The sequence below is a fragment of the Alligator mississippiensis genome, chromosome 3 (assembly GCF_030867095.1).
Source record: "Alligator mississippiensis isolate rAllMis1 chromosome 3, rAllMis1, whole genome shotgun sequence".
NCBI lineage: Eukaryota > Metazoa > Chordata > Crocodylia > Alligatoridae > Alligator > Alligator mississippiensis.
The window spans coordinates 94895479-94917907 of record NC_081826.1 but is presented as its reverse complement, the minus strand read 5'-3'; the positions used below and the strand labels follow the sequence as shown (position 1 = coordinate 94917907).

Here is a 22429-nt window from a genome sequence, read left to right as displayed (position 1 = left end):
GAAAGGGATCTTGGAGTCCTAGTGGACTCCTAGTGGACTCCAAGATGAACATGAGCCGGCAGTGTGACAAAGCCATCAGAAAAGCCAATGGCACTTTATCGTGCATCAGCAGATGCATGACGAATAAGTCCAAGGAGGTGATACTTCCCCTCTATAGGGCGCTGGTCAGACCGCAGTTGGAGTACTGCGTGCAATTCTGGGCGCCACACTTCAAAAAGGATGCGGATAACCTGGAGAGGGTCCAGAGAAGGGCAACTTGTATGGTCAAGGGCCTGCAGACCAAGCCCTACAAGGAGAGACTAGAGAAACTAGACCTTTTCAGCCTCCGCAAGAGAAGGTTGAGAGGCGACCTTGTGGCTGCCTATAAGTTCATTACGGGGCCACAGAAGGGAATTGGTGAGTATTTATTCACCAAGGCGCCCCCGGTGGTTACAAGAAACAATGGCCACAAGCTAGCAGAGAGCAGATTTAGACTAGACATTAGGAAGAACTTCTTCACAGTTCGAGTGGCCAAGGTCTGGAACGGGCTCCCAAGGGAGGTGGTGCTCTCCCCTACCCTGGGGGTCTTCAAGAGGAGGTGAGATAGACATCTAGCTGGGGTCATCTAGACCCAGCACTCTTTCCTGCTTATGCAGGGGGTCGGACTCGATGATCTATTGAGGTCCCTTCCGACCCTAACATCTATGAATCTATAAGTCCTGGAAACCTCCAAAATATATATGCAGATGAAACGTGGGGCTGTCTGGGCTAGCTCCACCTCAAGGAGGGTAGGGCCACACTGATCACGTATGACAGGCCAAGAGAGGGATTGGAAAGTCTCTCATCTATATAGAAGTTTGGTGATGTTTGCCAGACATGTAAAGCTGGTGAAAGAACAGGAATCATTGGAAACAGGAAAAAAAGGCACAGCTCAGCTGCACAAGTGAAAAGAAAGTCAAATGTATTTGATATTTGGTGGCAGAACAGGATCTTGGAGTCATAGTTGACTCCAGGATGAATATGAGTCACCAATGTGAGGAAGTGGTCAATAAGGCTAACCATACCTTATGGTGCATCTATAGATGCATCACAAGCAGGTAGAGGGAGGTGATCCTTCCCCTCTATGCAGCACTGGTCAAGCCACAGCTGGAGTACTGCGTCCAGTTCTAGGCACCGCACTGCAAGAGAGATGTGGCTAACCTTGAGAGGGTTCAGAGGAGGGCGACTCACATGGTCCAGGGGCAGTGGGGCAGGCCCTATGAAGAGAGGCTAAAGGGCCTGAACCTATTCAGCTTCCACAAGAGAAGGCTGAGAGGGGATCTGGTGGCCGTTTACAAACTCACCAGGGGGGACCAGTGAGAACTGGGGGAGACTCTGTTCCCCTGGGCACCACCCAGGGTTACTAGGAATAACGGCCACAAATTGTTAGAGAGAAAATTCAGGCTGGACATTACTTTACAGTTAGGGCTGCCAGGCTCTGGAATGGGCTCCCAAGTGAGGTGGTACTGTCTCTTTTACCTTGGGAGTCTTCAAGAAGAGGCTGGACAGATATTTGGCTGGGGTGATATGACCCCGGCACCCATTCCTGCCTGGTGCAGGGGGTCGAACCTGACAATCTGTTTAGGTCCCTTCTGACCCTAGGCACTATGATACTATGATATAGTGGTTCACCATTAATTGAAAAAGAACTAGTGCTGAGGGGGACTGAGCACAACAGGCACTATAACTTACTTGGATGGGTTGCACTAACCTAGGCTTGTGCCAGGTACCCAGGACTAGACAAACAGGCAGGGGAGATGAGAAGGAAGGGGCAGGGGGCTGACAGGACTAGACAAACAGGCAGGGGAGATGAGAAGGAAGGGGCAAGGGGCTGAAGTTGTCCTATCTGTATCTGTGATAGTTTAAAGGTGATGGTGGTTGGAGTGGTCTTTGTAACAGGACTAAGAATGGTGTAGCTGTTAAAGTATGTTTCGGACTGTCCAGGGAACCTGCCGTCACAAGACAGCTTGTTAAAAGTATAGTTATAGCTATAAATATATAACTGTCTATAGATCTATATCTAGATATATATCTGTATACCTCTATCTACACATACATATACATATGGAGGGGGGGAAGAGAGAGACAGAGAGACAGAGGTTTGTTTTGTTTTTAAGAAACACACAAAAAAAAGGTTCCATTAATGCTTCCATCCAGTATGGGCCATGTGTTTTCTAGGCTTGTTGAGCATGGGTTGCATTCAGTCAACTTCATAACTGGTTTCCATGACTGAGCACATGATGCTTCCAGCAGCAGTTTAATGACAGATAATATATTTAACAGGGAGGGGGGAGAGGTCTGATATATAAAAAAAAAATAAGACAAGGGGCTTTTTCCCCAATGCTGGCAGGTGGAAAAAACCTCAGGTAAATGCAGTAATAATTGCATTCTAACATCCGAAGTATACATTAATGACATCAACTAACAAGATTTTAAGTTAATAGTGTAGTTTACATTTTCTTAACCGCTAACTCTAAAAATCACAAAATAGCCCTCCAATCTGTAGGTTATTTCTCCTTTTTGTAACTTTTCTTTTTGTTTAACATCTCTCTAAATCAAGAAGGATACTTCTCCAGATGTAGTAGATTTATCTCTAAGGCCTTGAGCTGGCATCTGAGTTTGTGGGCTGATCCCTGCACTCAAGTACAGCCTCATTTAAGTCAAGAGAGTTCAACAGGAACACATACCCATCCCTATATAAATTGCATTCCTGGGTCATAAAGTAATGAGTGCACATTTTTAATAAGGAAATAGTTTCAATATTTCAAAACATGAGTTTGGAAGCATCTTAAAATAAAATCTTCTGGGCAACTTAGCATTAGCTATAAAAGATTGTTAAAACTTTAAATTCTCTTTTAAACAAAATAGGTCATCCTTTATTTTAAACAGTTAAAGAATGGGGTGTTAAATGCATCTGGCTCCATGGTTTGGATAAGTCATGTGGGACTGGTCCACAGGCTGGAACGGATGCACAAACCAGGCCTGCATGCCAGATCCTGCTTATGTTTTGGAGCAGCCAGTGTGGACACTACATGTGACAGCTGTCTGTGCCACTGGATCCTTCATTGAGCTGATGCATGCATGCTGTGGCACAGTCCTGGAGCAAGCTCTACGTGCAGCACATAGGGCCGTGAGGCCTCCTTGCATGCTGCCTGTGGGTCAACTCCAAGACTCACAAGTAGCACCGGGGGCCAGCTAATAGGACTCTGCCAGCCAGATCCAGCCCCAGAGCCATATCTTTTGACACCTCTGATTTAAAGTAAATTATTATTTCTAGTTTGAAGAACAAAAATCTGACCATGTGGCAGCATTCCTCCTGTCTTTAATACATACTGTATGAACTCTAGTATTCTTAAACTAAAAATATCTAACATTTTTGCAAAATCCTTAAGACGTGCACATTACTAACCAAGTTAACTACAAGATCCTTAGGTCTGGTTGTGAAACCAGAGATTCTATTTTTTGATTGGCTACAATTCCCAATAAGAACAGGAAGTTGAAATGTTATTCAAAAGGAAAACACACATAATACCCTAAAAAAAAGGCAAAAATCTCATAACAAGAAAACTAAAATTGAAGTTTCAAATTCAAATATCAACCTGAATGCTGACAGCTGAGGAAAAAATGACATTTTCCCATATAGGCATAAATTTTGACAAAACAATTTTCAATGAAAAAGTCTCCTATGTAAGAAGCTTTAACTAGCTACAATGATCTTGTTTCAAAACCTTTGACACCTTTTCTCATAGATCTCAATGTGTGCTTCCATCTGACATCAAGACGCATTATTTAGCCAAGTGTTCTTTGTGAATGATACACCCTTTATCATGGTCTCTGTGGGTTTCAGGTTCTAATGGTTAAAAAAAACCCCAAACTAGTCCAAAATGGATGTTTCAAAAGCACTTAAATAATTTAGGAGAACAAGCCTCACTGACTTTCACTGGGTCTTCTCTCTTTAGTAATCTAGTTGTTTTTGAAAATTCCACACAAAGTATGTAACTACCTAATAAATGAAGCATCACACAAACATACATACCAGTCCCAATCTACAAGGCTCATATGCAGATAAGGAAGGTCTGTATCAAAAATTACCTGTAATATACATCCTACAAAGTATATGTGCTTCACTGTAAACAAAAATCTCTCAGGAAAAGATAATACAGAAATGTTATTGTAAACCAGGAAAAGAATAAAAAGGGATTCAACCAGGAAAATTATCGAAAAGGGATTCACCAATAAGAGACATCAGAACTGAAGCAGAGGCTGCAGCACTGCTGCAAGATGGACTAAAAATGGTGCTCAGCTGGCTTTAACACTCATTGCTCAGTAGCAAAGTGCTGGGTGATAGGTGACTTGCAAATTACTTTTATATTTGCATGAGCAACCTACCTAAGCCTGGAGCTTTGCCTGTCTAATACCTTTGTATCTGTCACAACTATGACTATGGTGATTTCACCTGTAACTGTAGGCTAGTGCTGTTACAACTGATTTGGATTATCACGAATAAAGTTGTCTGCTATATACTGCTTAACTTAATGATTGTATGTCTTAATAATATTTACATTCTCCCTTCATTAATATTGTAAGATTATATATCACTGCTGAATTATCTAATAGCACCTACCATTAAAATAATTCTCATTTTGTTTTCCAGTTCACTAGAAGATGAAATGAAAGAAGGGACTTTTGTAAAAATAGTTGATGTGTTCTCAGATACAGGAATATGATCATTTAATTATTCACAGATTTCTTACAGAGTATCAACTGTCATGATACAGTTGTGTCATTTCTCACGGGTACACCAGATACATTTGTGCATCATGGATCTATTTCCATATATTAATGTTTCCTCAAACCTGTATGATGTATCATGGATCTATTTCCATATATTAATGTTTCCTCAAACCTGTATGACTTTTTATTTGTATTTTATTTTTGCTTGTTTTCTTGTCTTATATGCTTCTGTGACTCAGTTAATTCTTGTTACTAATCTTAAATTTGTTTTTCCAAAGAAGTCAGTTCGATTTATAAAAGCTCAACTTTTTCTGGAACAACTGCTATTTATTGAGATTCCTCAAGCAGACAGAAATACACATAAGTGTGCAGGAAATAATGACCCACTGTCACTGTCTAAGCACAGGTCTATGCAGCAGAGGTTGGAGCAATCATATTAGAGGATACAGACCAGGTAGGTGAACAGCAGAAATTTTTCTATTTTGTTGGCTTCTTCAACTTCCAGTATGAGTAATTGTTGCTAATGTTTTGGGGGTGAAAGAAAGCATCTGTGTGAAGTCTGAGAGTTTTTCATCCAGACCTGTTCTCCATCCAGGGCTGCGCAGGATTTGTCTGTATTTTATAAAAAGGTACCATCTGCCTTAGATTTATGCTTACTAGTTTAACTCTTTAAAACAAAGGCTCATTTCTGCCCCTTTCTAGGCAGAACAGTCTGGAGAGCCAGACTGGATTTACTGCTGACAGCAACCGTGCCTTATGTGCTGGATGGAGCACTTCAGCAAGTCTCCCTTGCTACCCTTGTTGACTAACACCTGAGCCAACCTATTTACTGACTACCACCTAAGTCAGTGGCTCCCAATCTGTGGTACGGGTACCATGAGTGGTACGCAGACAACCTGTCAGTGGTATGCATTAACAGATTTATTACAATTACTTTATTTGACAAAAATTTGCTGGTGTAACTTAAGGTTGCATTGTTTTAAATTGGTGGTGCGCAATCTGTCGGCGTTTGGGAACCGCTGACCTAAGGACAACCATCTACATGCACAGAAAAGATGAATGCTTTATGGTCCTTCTCCCTTTTGTCTAGGGGTTTATCAATAAAAATTTTCTTGGCCGATACTGATAGCCGGTTATTAACTAGCCGTATCAGCCAATACCAATCTGATAACCAATTTACAGGAGTGCAGCTAGGCAGCGTGGAGAACAGCTCCCTGTAGATAAGCCTATGGAAGGGAAGGGGTATGGGGGGCGGTGGGGCAGATTGAGGACCCCATGGTGAGGGAAAGAGTGGGGCAGGGGCTGGGGGCACTGCCTAGCCAGGGTGGTGAATGGGACGTGGGGCAGGGAGTGGGACAGAGCCACAGGCAGCTTGTCCAGTGGATCAGTGTCTTAGAACTTAAAAATGGTGGTTGGGGCACTTGAACACAAGTTAATTGAATGAGCTTGAGTTCAAGTGCCGCCACTGTCACCATTTTTAAGTGCAGGGACACTTTTAAATGGAATGGAGCTGAGCAGAGCGAAGATGGATGCAGGCTGCTGGCTCTGACCTTGGGGCTCTCTGCCCTGCTGCCTTTGCCCCAGCGGCCTGCGCTGACCGCATGCCCCCTGCCCACCCAGCAGGAGACAACTTGCTGCCCCCTCTGCTGCCATGTGGGCAGGGGGCATGTAGCCAGCACAGGGCTCCCAAGGGAAAGGCAGCAGAGTGGAGAGCCCTAAGCCCACAGCAAACAGCCTGCATCTGCCCCATGCACAAATCTGGGGGAAGCACATGCCTCCCCCATGCCCTCTAGGGAGTATTCACAGCAGTGGGGAGCCACATCCTCTGCCCTCTGCCCACTCCCCTCCCCCCTCCCCCCCACCAAAAGAGCCACCCAGGGCTCCAATCTGCTCCCTACCCTGGCGCTAGGTCCCATTTACTGCCCTGGCTAGGCAGTGCCCCCAGCCCCTGCCCCACTCCCTCCTTCACCATGGGGGCTTTAATCTGCTTCCCCCCAAAACCTTCCCCTCCTACGTCTCTTCTCTTCCACAGACTTACCTGCAGGGCACTGCTCTTCATGCTGCCCAGCTGCATTCCTGGCCACGTGCATGCATGTGGCTGCATGCATGCACGTAGTGTTCAGAGGCCTTGGCCAGAAGGCATATCATATTTATCGGTGACATTATCAGCTACGCTGACCAAAAAAACCTGATAGCTGATAAAGTTAATTTTCCTTTTATCATTGTTGATTGGATATGCAACCAATATAGCGGTGCACTTCTACTACACCGTGTCACCGATGCTGTATTTCCCTATGCATCACTACAGCTTTGAGGGATATATCCCATGATTCTTTCTGGAGCAACAAGATTAACTAGTTTATGATTCTTTCCTAGTGGTCTGTGGTACACTTCGTCTGTCATTCTGGGCAGACTAATTGAAAGAGGGCACCCAATGATTATCAGCACCTGAACACAGTTTGCATGTACACTATGAAGTGGGCCACTTTCTAGTGCAGGTTAAAAGCAGAATCCAGGTTATAACCAACAGCACCAATCATTCCAGCTAGTCTACACTAACCTTATAGAATGAGACAAGAAACACTTAAAACAGGCAAGCATGACTGTAAAACAAAAGTCTGCAATAGGGCACAAAAGCATGTGCTGCATCCAAAGCTATTTTTAATCCATTAAAAAAACAAACAAACTATATTAGCTTGAATATGTCCCTTCATGTCTTCAAACCAATCCTGTAGAGTCCACAGGATTAAAAAGAAAAAAAAAAAAGCAGTCTTTAAACTGGAAATGCAACAAGTACAAAACAACATGGCATCATAAAATCATGCACAGGAATATAAGAACCAATCATTTTATATTGAAACCGACATAAAACTAGAACTATAACACTGGAAGTAAAGTTAGATTTGCTCCAGAATGATCCCTTTTCTTTTCAATAATGAAACTTTATTGACCTTCAACACCATAAAGCAAGAGAAGCAGAAAAGGAAAGTGAGAATACTGACATGTCATTCAGGAACTTACATCCTTTTGGCTCTGACCCTAGTTACCTACACGTTCAGCACTGCAAAACAAATCTAGGAACCTGGTCTCCAGAAAAATCCATAACCAAGAATTAAGTACCCTAAGCTCTGTAGAGGTAAACACCTCAGAAGGATGATCCAAAATACCTACATTTTGAGCAGGGTGCTGCTTAGAGCCAGCCAACACGAAATACTGAGGACAGAGGAATTCTGATCTCCACAGCTTAGGCTAAATCTAGGCTGCAATGGAGGCACCTCCACCTATTTGGACTCGACAGCCCACAGTCCACTCATGAAACCAGATGCCTAACAAGTATTCTTGTTAAAAAATGGAATCATTCTTTTTGCAACAAGAGAAGATGCCACTGTCCACATTTTATATACTACGTCAATAGTAAGAGTACTTACCCACAAATTGGGAGACTGAGGTTCTAGGCCATGGGCAAGCAAAATACGGCCCACGGGCTGCATCCAGCCCACAAGCCCATTCTATCCAGCCCATAGAGCCTCTACAAATCTTAGAAAATTAATTTTTACCTGCCCCTTGCTGCCTGTCAAAGACGATAGGCAGCCAACAGCAGCAGGACCCAGCAGGAGCCTGTGACTGAGCAGAAAGGCCAGCCCGGCTCCAGCCCACCCCCACTCCCCATCCCACCCACACAGGGAGTGGCGGGGGCCCTCAGGAGCAGTGCTGCAAGCAGCAGGGGCTGTAGGGAGTGGTGGGAGCACGCACTACTCAGCTGCTCCTCCTCACTGGTGCCAACTTGGCCAGGCCTGTCCCATCTTGTCCTGAGCAGCATGCGGCAAAGCAGCAGCTGGGCTGGTTTTGCTGTGTGCCACTCGGGATGGGACAGGACAGGCCTAACCAGGTCGGCACTGGCGAGAAGTAGAGGCCCAGCCAGCTTAGCCAAGTGCAGCTCAGAACCAGCTTGGCCCGGCTGGAGCAGCACACAGCTCAGCTGTTCCTTCCCTTACCTCTGCCAGCTGGTCCCAAGCTCAACCACCACTTCTCCTGGCTGGTGCCCTCCCGGCCGAGCCCTGCCCATCCTGAGTGGTACACAGGGACACAGCAGCTGGGCCAGCTTTGCTTCATGCTGCTCGGGTTGGGACAGGCTGGGTGAGCACCAGCAAACAAGTGGCAGCTGAGCCGTGTGCCACTCGGGACCAGCTCAGCTACCACTTCTCCTCGCCGGTGCCAACTTGGCTGGGCCCATCGTATCCTGAGTGGTACGCAGGGAAGCAGCAGCTGGGCTGGCTTTGCTGCATGCCACTTGGGACACGATGGGCCTGGCCAGGTCAGCACTGGTGAGGAGAAGTGGCAGCTGATCCAGGTGAGCTGCGTGCCACTTCCCCATACCACTCAGGACAGGCTGGGCCTGGCTGGGTTGGCACCAAAGAGACAAAGCCGTGGCTGAGCCTGTGCCAAGCAGCATGCGAAGAAGCAGTACACGGATCATCTGGCTCAGCTGCTACTTCTCCGACCTGGCCGGGCCCATCCCGTCCCAAGCAGCACACAGCAAAGCCGGCCCAGCCACTGCTTCCCTGCATGCCGCCCAGGATGTGATGGGCCCGGCTGAGTTGGCACCAGTGAGGAGAAGCGGTGGCTGAACCGTGTGACACTCGGGACCGAACAGGCCAGACTGGCAGTGGTAAGTGCACAGCTTTGCACAGCTGTTCCCAGAGCTCTGGGGGCTCCTGCCACAGCCCACTCGCCTACTCACGCTGTGCCCAGCGTGCACAGAGGATGAGCAAGGAACACCCCAAAGCCTCTCCCATCACTCTCCCCACTCTCTTCTCTCCCTTTTCCCCCGCTATGAAATTTTATGTACTGTCACCAGGTTTAGAATTTTTAGAAAACCTGGTATTTACCATAAAAAAATACCTATGATTATTAACTATATTAATATGCAGTGCATCCTGCCACATATCCCCTCCCCCAGTCTTTTTTGGCATGCCGGCACTCCAGCACCTTACAAGATAGACATTGTACACATAGACATTGGTGCTCCAGCCAAAAAATGTTGCCTACCCGACACAGACCACGTGACAGAGTGTACCTTCCAGTTCCAAGGCCATAGTACCCCCTCCCAAAAGGACTATTTCCAGGGGCAAAGGGAGGGACTTCTGGTGGCATAGGGCAGGGATTAGGGGGCAGGACTTCTGACAACAAGATGGCAACCAGGGGATAGGGCAACTGTCAAGGGGTGGGGCTACCCATGCAGCCCTTGACAGCTTACCAAAAGTAGTAAAGTGACCCTCCAGCTGAAATAACTGCCTGCCTCTGTTCTAGGCCCCTTGCATCCTGAGAGATTTACCATATTGCTTCAAACCCCCCAAAAGGTCTCCCCCTCATGGGGGAGAACTTGCAGCCTTCCCCCCTGGCCCCCATGTCTGTGCCTGCCCTGCACCTCCTGTCCCTGTGCCAGGCCCCCTGCAACCTGCCCCCCACCCCCTGCAATCTTCCCCCCAACTGTCCTCTCCCCCTTTACCTTCTGCTCCAGCTCTGGTCCCTCTAGCCCTGACCCACCCTGCTAAGCTGTGAGCTGTTGCCACTTCTGCCTAGCTAGGCTGGGCACAACAGAAGGTAAAAGGGGAGTGGGCAGAGAGTGGAGGTAGAGGCAGGCATGGGGAGCAGGGAAGCTACATGGGGGAGCAGAGAGGTAGGGAGTGAGAGGGATAGGCACAAGGGAGACAAGGGGCAAGGGAACAAGTGATAGGGGAGTCTAGCCCATAGGGCCAGCGGCTGGGGGGGGGGGAATAGAAATTTAAGATGACCCCCCCCCCCAAAAAAAATTCTATACATGTATTCTATATATGGAAACTTATAACAAATTATAACAGTTTTTATATGTATAGAATCTAATTATTGGGGGGGTCGTCTTAAATTCAGTCCTCTTGAATTCAGGTAAATATGGTATGTCAACAGCTATTAAGGTCCCCCCTCAGCCTTCACAAGAGAAGGCTGAGGGGGGACCTTGTGACCGTATATAAACTCACTAGGGGGGACCAGAAGGGTTTGGGGGAGACCTTTTTTCCCCCAGCGCCCCCTGGGATAACAAGAAATAACAGCCACAAGTTGTTGGAGAGTAGGTTCAAATTAGACATCCGTAGAAACTACTTCACAGTTAGGGTGGCTAGGATCTGGAACCAACTTCCAAGGGAAATGGTGCTGGCTCCTACTCTGGGGGTCTTTAAGAAGCGGCTCGATGGCTACATGGCTGGGGTCACTTGAGCCCAGTTTCTCTCCTGCCCAGGCAGGGGGTCGGACTTGAAGATCTACAAGGTCCCTTCCAACCCTACTTCTATGATTCTATGACTTCCTAAGAGAGTGCCCTAATCACCAGGATGAATAGGAATCCTTCACCCTGAGAGGCTGGTACACCGTGCAACCAAGAATGCAAGCATCACAGTGCATGTACACCAGGCAGTAATGTAACACTGAGTCTGAATCACTCTTTTATAACACATTATTTCCTCTTTACTAAATGCCAAATAATGCTATTTATTTATTTCTGCTTACAGCATTTTCAGTAACAATTAAGGTTGGAATACTCTACTGTTTCAACTTCTAGAATTATCTATCACCTTAATTCTCATTAAAAACTAGTGGCATCAACTATTTACGGAAATAAATGGGTGACAAGAAAATGATTTTTCAAACCCACTACCCCCACACACATTGAGCATTGGAATCTAATGAAAACATTTGCTTCTTCGTGAATGTCTATGGCACTCTAGGAAAAAGTTTTTGACAATCAAAAGTTTAGATATTCACTCAATTCTCAACTTAAATTCCCTTTTCTGTTGGGTGGGGGAAGAACAATCTTGTGCAAAATTACTTACCACAAACAAGGCTCCACCGGCTCCACTACGCGCAACTGTTTTATGCAAGCCGCGGATTTGTCTCACCTACAAATACATTTTTTATAGAGTATTAAAAATACATGCAAAATTTATACAATTGCCATACATTGCTTTCAGTAATGCCTTTAATTATGGATCAAATACTTACTATCAAATACCGACAAATGAACAATTTGTTTTCTTCCTTGTTCTCTAGTGAAACAATAAGCAACATTCAAAGCTTCTCCTAATATTATTAGGAGAGTATCCTTGTTCATTTAACCCACAATCATTTCAGGTAAGTTTAGGAAGCGAATCCTTTAAATTTGTAAAACAGAATTTTACACCCACAGTTCCCAACTGTAGTTAGCAACTGATGCACATATCTCATCAGGTCCTGTGCTAATAAGATGCCACGCCACTTTCTCTTCCCATCCCCTGCACATGGTACAGCACAGCAGCCTCTCTCTGCCTTACATACCACATTTCCCTCAGCTCATGAGAAAACAGCTATTGTAAGAAATTGATGTATTTGGGCAGCAGGCTCCTTCTCTACGTGAAATGTATATTCAAGGGACTGAGTTTATGATGGCAGCTCCTCTCCTTAGTAGGTCATGAGGTCAGGTTGTAGCCCCCTCATCTGTTGGGGCAGAAGGTGAAAAAAAATTCTTTGAAAGGATAGCTAACTCCCTTTTTCAGGCATGGATATTGTGGATGCTCCTGGACAGGAAATTCTCTTAGCTTTGTCAAGTGTATATATGGGGAAGATGTCACTTCTTCCCCTAGCTGGGATGCATATAGAGAAGTTTAGCTGCAATGAACAGCACTACCATCCTCCAGCATATGTTCAGAGTGATGAAGCCCCCTCTTGTTGTGGGATACATAAAGGAAAAGTTCCACTTCCAGGTAGCAAAATGAAAATGTATGAGGGAAGACCAACTTAGAATGGTCTCCCCCCTATTTACATCACCTTTATAGTTATAATATATACAAAAAACAAGGGGGGGGCTGTGGCCTGCAGGAAAGTAGCAATGGTTCACTCATCCAAAAAATACAGGCACCACTACTTTACAACATAACACAATGTCATCTTCTTGCATGTAAGTATTCATCAGCCACAGTACGTTTTATATAGAATTAATTGCCTTAACACAGGGGTTGGCAACCTATGGCCAGTTGGCCAGATCCAGCCCACAGAGCCACTGGATCCATCCTGAAGCCAGAAAGCTTTGCCCAAGCCATAATGCAGATGGGCAGAGGACAACTTTATCCATGTCACACCATGCTGCAGCCCGGAGCTCCCTGTGGGAGGTCCCTATGCCATGTTGTGGATGGCCAGCAGAAAGAAACAGCAGCAGTGGCCAGGTCCTAGTACCAGCTCAGCTAGGGCTCTAGCTGGATCATTCCAATGTGCTGCCAAAAAAACAGTTGACCAATGCCTCAAACACATACTTCATATACAAACCTCAGCCACATATACTTTAAGACATATGTAGAATGACTGACAACCTGATCCTGTAAATCAGGGGTACTCAATCTTGAGCCCGCAGGCCAGATCTGGCCCACAGTGCCAAGTCATCCAATTCGCAGGGCTCCCCACGGGTCCATAAATTTGGTGGTGAGGGGGCAGTCAAATCTCTAGACCCATGGAGAGCCCCAGGCCCTGCACACTGGATCCAGCACCCAGTCACAACACACAGGGTCATGCAGGGGTGGCGTATGGCCCCAGACCCCAGGGCTCAATGTGGCATGTTGGGGTGAGAGGGCAGGATGGGTTGGTGCCAGCCCTACAAGACCCAATCCCAGCACATGGGGTGGGGGGCAGGAGAGGGCAGCACCAGGGCACTGGGACCCAATCCCAGTACACAAGAGGTAGGAAGGGTTGATGCCAGACCACCAAGACCCAACCTGGCATGCAGGGGGTGGGAAGGGGGCCCCTAGGGCCCAATATGGCACACAAATGGGCCCTGTACCCCTCATCTGGCCTGCAGGGCCCAAAGGTGGAGCACCGCTGCTTGCATTTCACAAACCAACAGCTATACAACTGAATGGTCCTTTTGGGCTCTACAGGACTAATCACAAAGCTAAATAAATCCCTGAAGCTGCAACAGGATAAACATTGGCATATCTTGTGCCCATACAGAGTTTCACTAACTTCAGTGAGTATCCATAATGGCATAAGGCTCAGCTTATATACCCAACTGCAAAACAAGAGCAAGCAAGACTGTGTAGCTAACCCTGTTAAAACTACACAAAAGGTATTACAGTTTGTGTCTCAGACATTTTGACTCAAATTTGAAATGTCTACGTCAAATGCATTTAAGGGGCCGTAAAATATAAAATAAACACCCAAGACACCTTATTGTCTCACAAGAACACCTGTTTTTGGATTTCCATTATCTTACTCCATGATCCCATTTGTGGAATTTCAAGTGGGTAAATTTCAACGGGCCAAAGTCTAAAAATACTGACTTGAAATATGAGCCTCACTACCAGCCTACTATGAAGAAAGTAACTTCTCCTCATAATGTAAAGTATCCATTTAAAAATGAAGTTAGAGGAGATAAAAATGGAAAACACAAACAAATTTGGAAGACAACAGAGAAGAGAAATAAACGTGCGCAAGTCTGAAAGATCACTGGGGTTTTGTTGCCTAACTTAAGTGCTTTTGTAAATCCCAACAGGTGTCTAACTACAACTTTCAGTATCAAAATACTTTTGTAAATGTATTTTGCAAACTTTTGTAAACCCAAACATTGTGATTCCCACCCAAATGTATTTTTTTCCAAAAGGTGAGACCACATAGAGAAGTTTTAAGGAAAAGGCAAGGAAAAATAAAAAAGCAGCAGTAAGAAACTAAAATATTTTAAAATCACAGCCTACTCTGGCCAGGGTGGATTGTTTTAAATCAGCAAGCCATAAACCTCAATTTAAATAATTGCTTCTTATCAGCTTTCCCGTTGTATATTTTCATTGGTTGATATAATAATTAAAACATGTTGATTTACAACTAAGTACAGCTTTTACAGTAGGTTTAGTACATAAGTTTCCTTGATACACAAACCAGATAAGCTTTACATTTTTAAATATATAGCTTAAATATTTGGATTGTTAGAAATCCTACATTTTAATAAGCTATAAAATGGTGAAATATATATTTCTTATTCACTAAATCATTCGCTTTTTGCTCATATTTCTATCAAGCTGCATTAAGATGGCAACTTGAATTTAATTAAAAGATACAAACCAGCATTTCAGATTTATTAAACAAAACAATGTTTTGGATACAGAAACTTTTTTTTAAATCATAATATGGTGCAGATTAACAACTAATTTATTAAAACACTAATATTATCTGTTATAGCATTAGAAGGATGAACAGTGGTTAGTGAATAATTATTACAGTTCACCCGTGGGAAAGTTTTCTAAAATGCCTAGGTGAAAGTCATTTGCGCTTAAGTTCCTACCTGCCTTATTCTCTTTAAATTAGAGTCTTTTTTTTTTTTTACCTAGGCTGTTTTGAAAATTTTTACCCCCTTTCTTTCAAGTTTTCAGAACTCATAAATGTCAAAGGGACCAAGAAAGAATATTGACTGGAGTACTCAGAACCATTCAGAAGCAGAGGGTTTTACTGAGCGGATGCTTGGTTTCCATGAGCTGAAGAATAAGCCTCCAGAACAGACTCAAATATTCATAATTTGAGCATAGAGCTAGTCAGAGTTCAGGAATTAATGTGACTATCAGGATGTGCTCATTTGATAATCCTGATCAAAGAGCGCACAGGACGGTGCCTGCAGGAGTCAGAGGCTAGGTTCCAACACCTGTGATGACTTTGCTGATCTTTTGCCACCCATAGTATAAGCCCTGTATCCCCTAACAGGGTCAAGCCCCTAATATATGAAATACTCTTCCATATTTTTAAAGGTTTACCTCAAAAGTTAGATCCCGCCTTCACCCCTTTTCTAATATAGAAGAAAATCAGCTTTTAACCCTCAAGTTTTTAGTACAGGCTCACTGATTCAATATATTAAATTATTTTAATAGATTATACTAAATTTATATTTTAGCCTATGCTGTATTAAAATCAAATTTCATTTTAGGCTAATTTATTTTTAAAGAGGAATATTACAGTTAAATTACAGTTTAAATAAAAATAAAACAATACAATTTAAAATTTTAAAAATCTTTTTTAAAAATCATTGATTTGTATCCACGAAGTCTAACAGACAAAAGGAAAATATTGATAATGGCAAGAATTTAAAAACTGTTTTTTTTTCCTCCTAGTCACGTTTGGAAAAATCCAAGAATCTTTTCCTAAAGTCCCTGTAGTAGCCCAAGATAAATGTTAAAGCATTGATTCCATCAAAGCAAGACACTTTCTATTTGAAAACAGAGACAACAATCCTATACCTCAATGATTTTAAGATCATACATAGGGAGAAAATAAGTTTTATGATGTTAAGTCTGCTGAAGTTCAAAGGGAACCAAGTGGAATTAACCAACAAGTTTCCTATATGAGAAGCCAATACAAGTATACATTCTCAATCATTTTTATAGAAAAGCCAAAGGTCTATGCCACAAAACAAATGCTTAAATATGCCAGATGAACAGAAATTTCTCTCAAGAGATATACAAACCATAGATATAAGTGATCAAAAATACAATACCAAAAGAAAACCACTAATGCTTGCATGCATGCAGACCACATTTATCGGTGACGTTATCAGCTACAGCAGCCAAAAAAGCTGATTGTCAATAATGTTCATTTTCCTTTTATCAGTGCCAATCTGATACACCACCGATATACTGGTGCACCTCTAAATATCATTTATGTTAAATACAAGCTATTCAAGCAGCAACTTACTGACAATATTCTATATAAATGTCTAATAACTGAACCGGACAAAAGCTGTACTTAGGCAGTCACTACGTGATAGCCAGCTTTTAACAGCAGTAGCCTCTTCTGCACATAGAAAGAGAATATTTTCTTCACGTCAATTTATTCAGCTAGTTCTATTCACTGACAAGTTCACTCTAAGTTAAGAAACACAATGGGCTTAAAAAAAGCAGGAAAGCCTGTTTTCCCCTCTCAATCTGTAAATAAAAACAAGGGGAGAAGATAAAATCTTTTAACTCAAAAATGTTGGGGGATAGCGCCCTGAAAAAAAAATTCTGATCTGTTCTCTCCTTATGGACTCTGTTTCTTTTGCCTAATACATCAATTAGCTTTAACCCTCATCCGTTCTCATGAAACCGTAACCGCTGTTGTTCTCATAGGGTAACTTGTTACCCTGCAATTCAACAATGTTGGTTTCATAGGGTAATTTGTTACTCCAACCACATGAACAAAATGGAACCAGTGACAACAGTATAAATGTACCAAAAACTATTTATTAAACATACAGCTTGTTTGAAAAAGTATTTATGAGTATTTAAACCCAAAATATAATTTAACTAGAGCTATGAACCAAATTTAAACATTTTTGGAGTTTCAAAACGTGGATAAACAATTTCCTAAGTCTGCAATTCACACTGTTTTCAAACTAACAATTATTTCAAAAACATTTCCTAACTGTTTTAACTAAATATTGCATTCCTCACAAAGCAGCAGTGATGTACTGTGGTGCACACAAGCAAATTGCTTATAATCTTCACATCGTTTCCGGGTTTTGCGGTCATCTGTCCTTGGACAAAAAGCACAACGTCCACTCATGCTTGCAGGTTCTACTCGGGTGCGTTGTGGCAATTTGTAATTTAAGGCAGTCATACCAGACTTGACGGACTTAGACAGATTACATGTATCCATCATTCTTTGTTTTATTTGTCCATCAATCAACTGCTCTCCAAGCTCCTGCAAAAAAAAGTGCCATCTTCTTAAAGGTGATCTTTGCTTCCAGTTTGCATTGTGGCCTAGCCAAATGATGAGGCTGGCAATGGCAGCCACCATCAACATATTCAAAAATAGTGTCATTGGCCATCTGTTGATTTTCCATCTGCAGGTAGTCATACGGACTAAATGGTCAAGGTTATCCACCCCGCCCTTGTTTTTATTGTAGTCATGGAAGATGTCCAGCTTTCTTTGCTTTCATGGTGCATACTTGACAGCAACAGCACAACTTTGGACTTCTTTGGAACATAGGAAACTAGGGTGAGTTCCCCATCAAAAGTAAAAATGGATGAAAAAAAGTATCCCTTCTTCAATTTGCCTGCATTTCATTTGGGATATTGGCCCTGTTCTTCCTAATCGTACCCACGTAGGTCAAGTCCTGCTGTCGCAGTCTTTCTGCCAGGTCAGTACTTGTGAAGAAATTGTCACCCACAATATTCCTTCCCATTTTATATCAGGAATGAACCAGTTTTTCAATGACCTGGGTACAAGATTACCTTGGTGCGGAGCTTCTGGTTGCTTGGCCAGGCAGATGTCTCCAGAGAGGGGGAATGATGTTGCTGCACCACAGCACCCTGCCAAATATGGCTTGAAAATTTGGTGATCGCTGGGTGTATACTGTCTGAAGGGACAGCGACCCCTAAATGCAATGAGCTGCTCATCAAGCGTCAGGTGTATTCCTGGAATATACCATTTCCTGAGCTGCTTCACAAATTGTGTCCAAATCTCTCTGAAGGCAGCAAGCTTGTCCACAGCTCTCCTTTTCTCACGTCAGTTTGTTATCAAATCTCAGGTAGTTGGCGATTTGAAGGAATCGGTTTAAACTCATGGCGGCATGGAAGCAAGGACACCCAGTGCGTTGCTCCCACAACTCCTCCAGTGCCTTATGATCACTGTGGTATAGACCACTCAGCAGTAGGAAGCCAATGTAGGCTTTCAGCTCTGTTTCATCTAGTTTTTTCCACTCCTTTCTATTTTCAGGATGGCTATGATTCCACTCCCTGAATCTTCTTTCTGCCTCTCTGTTTGTTTCTCTTATAATAACAGTCAGGATATCTTGTGAGAGAAACAGGTGGAACGTTTCCACCAGTGTCTTTATTACTTTCTCTTGTCGGCCCAGCACTTCCATGGACTATGTCTTTGGCTGTTCTCCAATGATGTATTAGTTGTGGACTTTTTTTCCACACGCTGCCATTCCCTCCTCTAAAGGTACCATCAACTGCAATGTTTTCTGTGGGTGGTGGCAGTAACTCTGCTCCACGTCCTGCTGCAGGTCTTCTCAGTGTTCCACGGCAGCCCTGGGCTAGTCCTCTTCCCTTTCCCACTGGAAGTGCTGGCATCACTTCTAGTTCTAGCATCAATTCTTCCTCATATGAGCTGGATGAAACTTCCATAGACATATGGTTTTCTTGCTCTGAACAATCTCCCATGTCTGAAATGAAGTCAGCATCCTCACTGTCTTGGGATAAGATTTCACCAGTGGATGTGTCGCTGTCATCCCCAGTTACCTGTGCAAGACAGGCTTCACCACTAAGTATACGCTGCCTTCTCATACTGGACTTCAGAAGAAAAAGAAAAAATTGATTATTGCCAAATACGTATAAATAACAATCAAAGACAAGCCTGGTCCAAAAACCATCACAGAAGCAATGCTGTGCTGTCACAGAAGCAATTCCGCCCTGCCTTATGGCAATGCAAGTAGCACCCTCACCTCCTGGGCACAGAAGCCAGAGACTAGCATCCACCCTTTACAAGCAAGCCAAATGTGGGTGGATGCTGTTTGGAAACCACACATGCAGGGGCTTATTCAGAGCAGGTAAAACAGGAACGGTGGGGGGTGGGTGTCAAGACCTTACCGTTGAAGAGGACTCCATAGTGTACACTGTATTGCAGTATGATGTTGTTCTATTTCTTGTCTGCTGTCCCTTTGCTCCTTGTCCTCACTTCCAAAGGCAAAGCAAACTAGCTTGTATGTTATAAAAGGGGCAGGTGAGACAGAGAGTTTTGCCATGAGAAAAGAGAACAGAGGTGGATTTGGGTGTGACAAAGTGTTTGGGGTTTTTTGGCAAAGAGCAAGCTGTTTTGATGATCTTGCAGCCTGTAAACAAAGTGGTTAGCAAAAGGAATTGCCACATCTTCGGCAAGAGCAGAGTAGAGGATCCATTAGTTACCATGGATACCTGAAGTGAACATGAATGAGGTATGAATGCTGACCTTTCAGATGCATCCACCCAGTGTGGCCAAACAGGTCTAGGTCTGTCATTTATATAGAAATTGCACTGGGGTAACCAATGGCAACACGTAAGGGGTACACACAGGTGCACATGCACCCCCTGAGCATGGCGGTACACCCCCTGTGACACTGTTGGTGGCATCTACAGGCAGTCACTGCTCATCGCCACCAACAGTGTCTGTGGGTGGTTGCCACCCTCCCCCGCTGCAGATGCCTGCCAGAGCTCCCCGCTTGCCGCTGCCATGCTCCCACCACTGACAGCGCTGCCACCACCTGCAGGAGCTCACCATCCCCCCCAGCCCTGGGGGCACGTAGCATTCATGGGGGTAACAAGTTACCGCAATGCGTTATCATGGGCTTGGGGTAAGTTGTGAATGTGTTTTTCCATATGGGGTAACAACTGAGGTAATATGTTACCCTGGGCAGTTTTTCATCCACAGAGAGCAAACCATTCATGTAAGCTGGCTGTTCTTTGGGGATATTGTGCATTGTGGTGCCAGTGACAGTGTTCTAAAAATAATTTTTTTTAGAATCAATTAACTTTAAAATACTGTACAAAATATGGTTCTGGGGTAGGAAATTACCCCATGGGAACATATGGAGGTTAAATTCTAGGTAAATGCTGATAAACATTTTTTCATGTGTATCCAAGACACACAAGGTTACTTATACACAACTCTCCAGTGAATTCCAATGTCCAGCCAGAAATGAAAACTTAAAATGAGAAGCAAGTCATACACCATTTGTGATATGGGAAAAATATAACGTAGTAAAAATTAACAAACCAAATACAAGAAACCAAAGCAAAAAAGAGCTACATAACTTTTTATATCACACTATTTAGCTCTTAAAACATACAAAGCCGTAAAAACACATACATTTAATCACTGGGAAAGCAGGATTGGAAGAGACCTCAGGAGGTCAACTGGTCCAACCCCTTCCAAAGCAGGACCATCCCCAACTAGATCATCCCAGCCAAGGCTTTGTAGCCAGGTCTTAAAAACCACCAAGGATGGAGATTCCACAACCTCTCTGCGTAATCTGTTCCAGTGCTTTACCACCCTCCTAGTGAGAAAGTTTTTCCTAATATCCAACTTAAACCTCACCTGCTGCAACTTGACACCCTTGCGCCTTGTTCCGTCATCTACCACTGAGAACAGACTAGCTCCATCCTCTTTCGAACCCTCCTTCAGGTAGTTGAAGGCTGCTATTAAATCCTGCCTCAGTCATGTCTTCTGCTGACTAAATAAGCCCAGTTCCCTTGGCCTTTCCTCAGAAGTCATATGTCCCCAGCCCCCAAACCATTTTTGCTGCTCTCCCGGACTAGCTTCAACTTGTCCACATCCTTTCTGTAGCAGGGGGAGGCCCAAAACTGAACACAGATGTGGCCTCACCAGTGCTGAATAGAAAAGAATAATCACTTCCCTTGACCCGCTGGTAACACACTTAAGCGTTAGCTGGAATCATAGAAAAATGAGGGTTGGAAGGGACCCCAGGAGGCCATCTAATCCAACCGCTGCTCCAGGCAGGACCATCCCCAACTAGATCATCCCAGCTAAGGCTTTGTGCACCCGGGTCTTAAAAACCTCCAAGGATGAAGAATTCACAACCTTTCCAGGGAGCCTGTTCCAGCACTTTACTGTCCTACAGCTCTAGGATACCCTGACAAGGAAATAGTAATTCTTGTAGAGTTGTTTTTTGTTATTTTTTTAATCCTCCAAACCGCTGACCACTAACAAAAAAAAAAGGAAAGGTTAAAAAAACAAGCCAAAGTTCGAAACAAATCAAGGTTTTCCACCCGTGGGCATCAAACCCAGCAGGGGGCCCACCTTTTTGACAGGTGTGTCACCCATGGATGGCCACTCCGCTCCCCTGCCCGTGCCGGATGCGACCCTGTCCCGCCTGCTCCCGCCCCGACGTGCTGCTCCGCTTCCCGCTCTATCTGCCCCTCGCGCACCAGACCTACAGGCGGCGCAGAGCCCTGACGTGGGAGGGAGGGAAGGAGGCAAAGACCCCCGCGCCCTTACCGGCCGCCCCGGGCTTCCCTTACCAAGAGACCAGCGGCGGCCCGCACCGGCGCTGACAGCAACATGGCGGCGGCGTCAACGACCCCCGAGCCAGCAACAAGGAGACAAACGGTTGGCGCATGCGCGCGCGCGCCCCCAGCGGCACCTGCGTACGTGCGTACGTGCGCGAGCCCGCGCAGGCGGGCGCGCGCTGCTCTCTCTCCGCCCCGCCAGGCGGGGGCGCACGGGTGGCGGCTCCTCAGTCACAGCGTCATGGACGTCAGGCCAAGCCGCGGCTGGACACGCCTGCGTGGGAGGGGGGCTGCTCGTGCGGTCCCGGCGCCTATGAGCCCGTCGTAACCTAGCAACGCCTCCCCCGCCGCCCGGGGGCGTTGCAGGAGCCCGGCAGGGAGGGAGCGGGCGGGGAAGGCGGCACCTGCGAGACGGAGACGGCTCAGTCAGTGTCTCGTGAGCTCGGGAACAATCTTACGGAGCTCGAGGCAGCTTATGGACTGGCCAGAGGACATTATGTAAACGCAGCAGAGTGTCCAGGAGCTCAGGCTCGCTGTGCAGGGATGCTGTGAGAGGAAAGCTGAGCTAGAGCTGTGCCACACGTGTATACCACGCACCTGCTGTCTCCTCAGCTTCAGCGTGTGCATGCACACACGTGTGTGTGTGTGCAGGTGTG

The 22429-nt window shown here is 44.9% G+C and overlaps 1 protein-coding gene across 1 annotated transcript in view; it reads right to left on the bottom strand.

Moving 5' to 3' along the window:
* Positions 1–21891, bottom strand: part of NDUFV2 (NADH:ubiquinone oxidoreductase core subunit V2) — a 45384-nt gene extending 23493 nt beyond the window's left edge. The window contains exons 1-2 of the mRNA XM_014606659.3: positions 21786–21891; positions 11616–11681 (exon numbers count right to left, since the gene is read on the bottom strand). Of these exons, the coding sequence (XP_014462145.1) occupies positions 11616–11681; positions 21786–21827 (108 nt within the window). The 5' untranslated portion in view covers positions 21828–21891. The remainder of the gene's footprint in view (positions 1–11615; positions 11682–21785) is intronic.
* Positions 21892–22429: the final 538 nt, after the last annotated feature.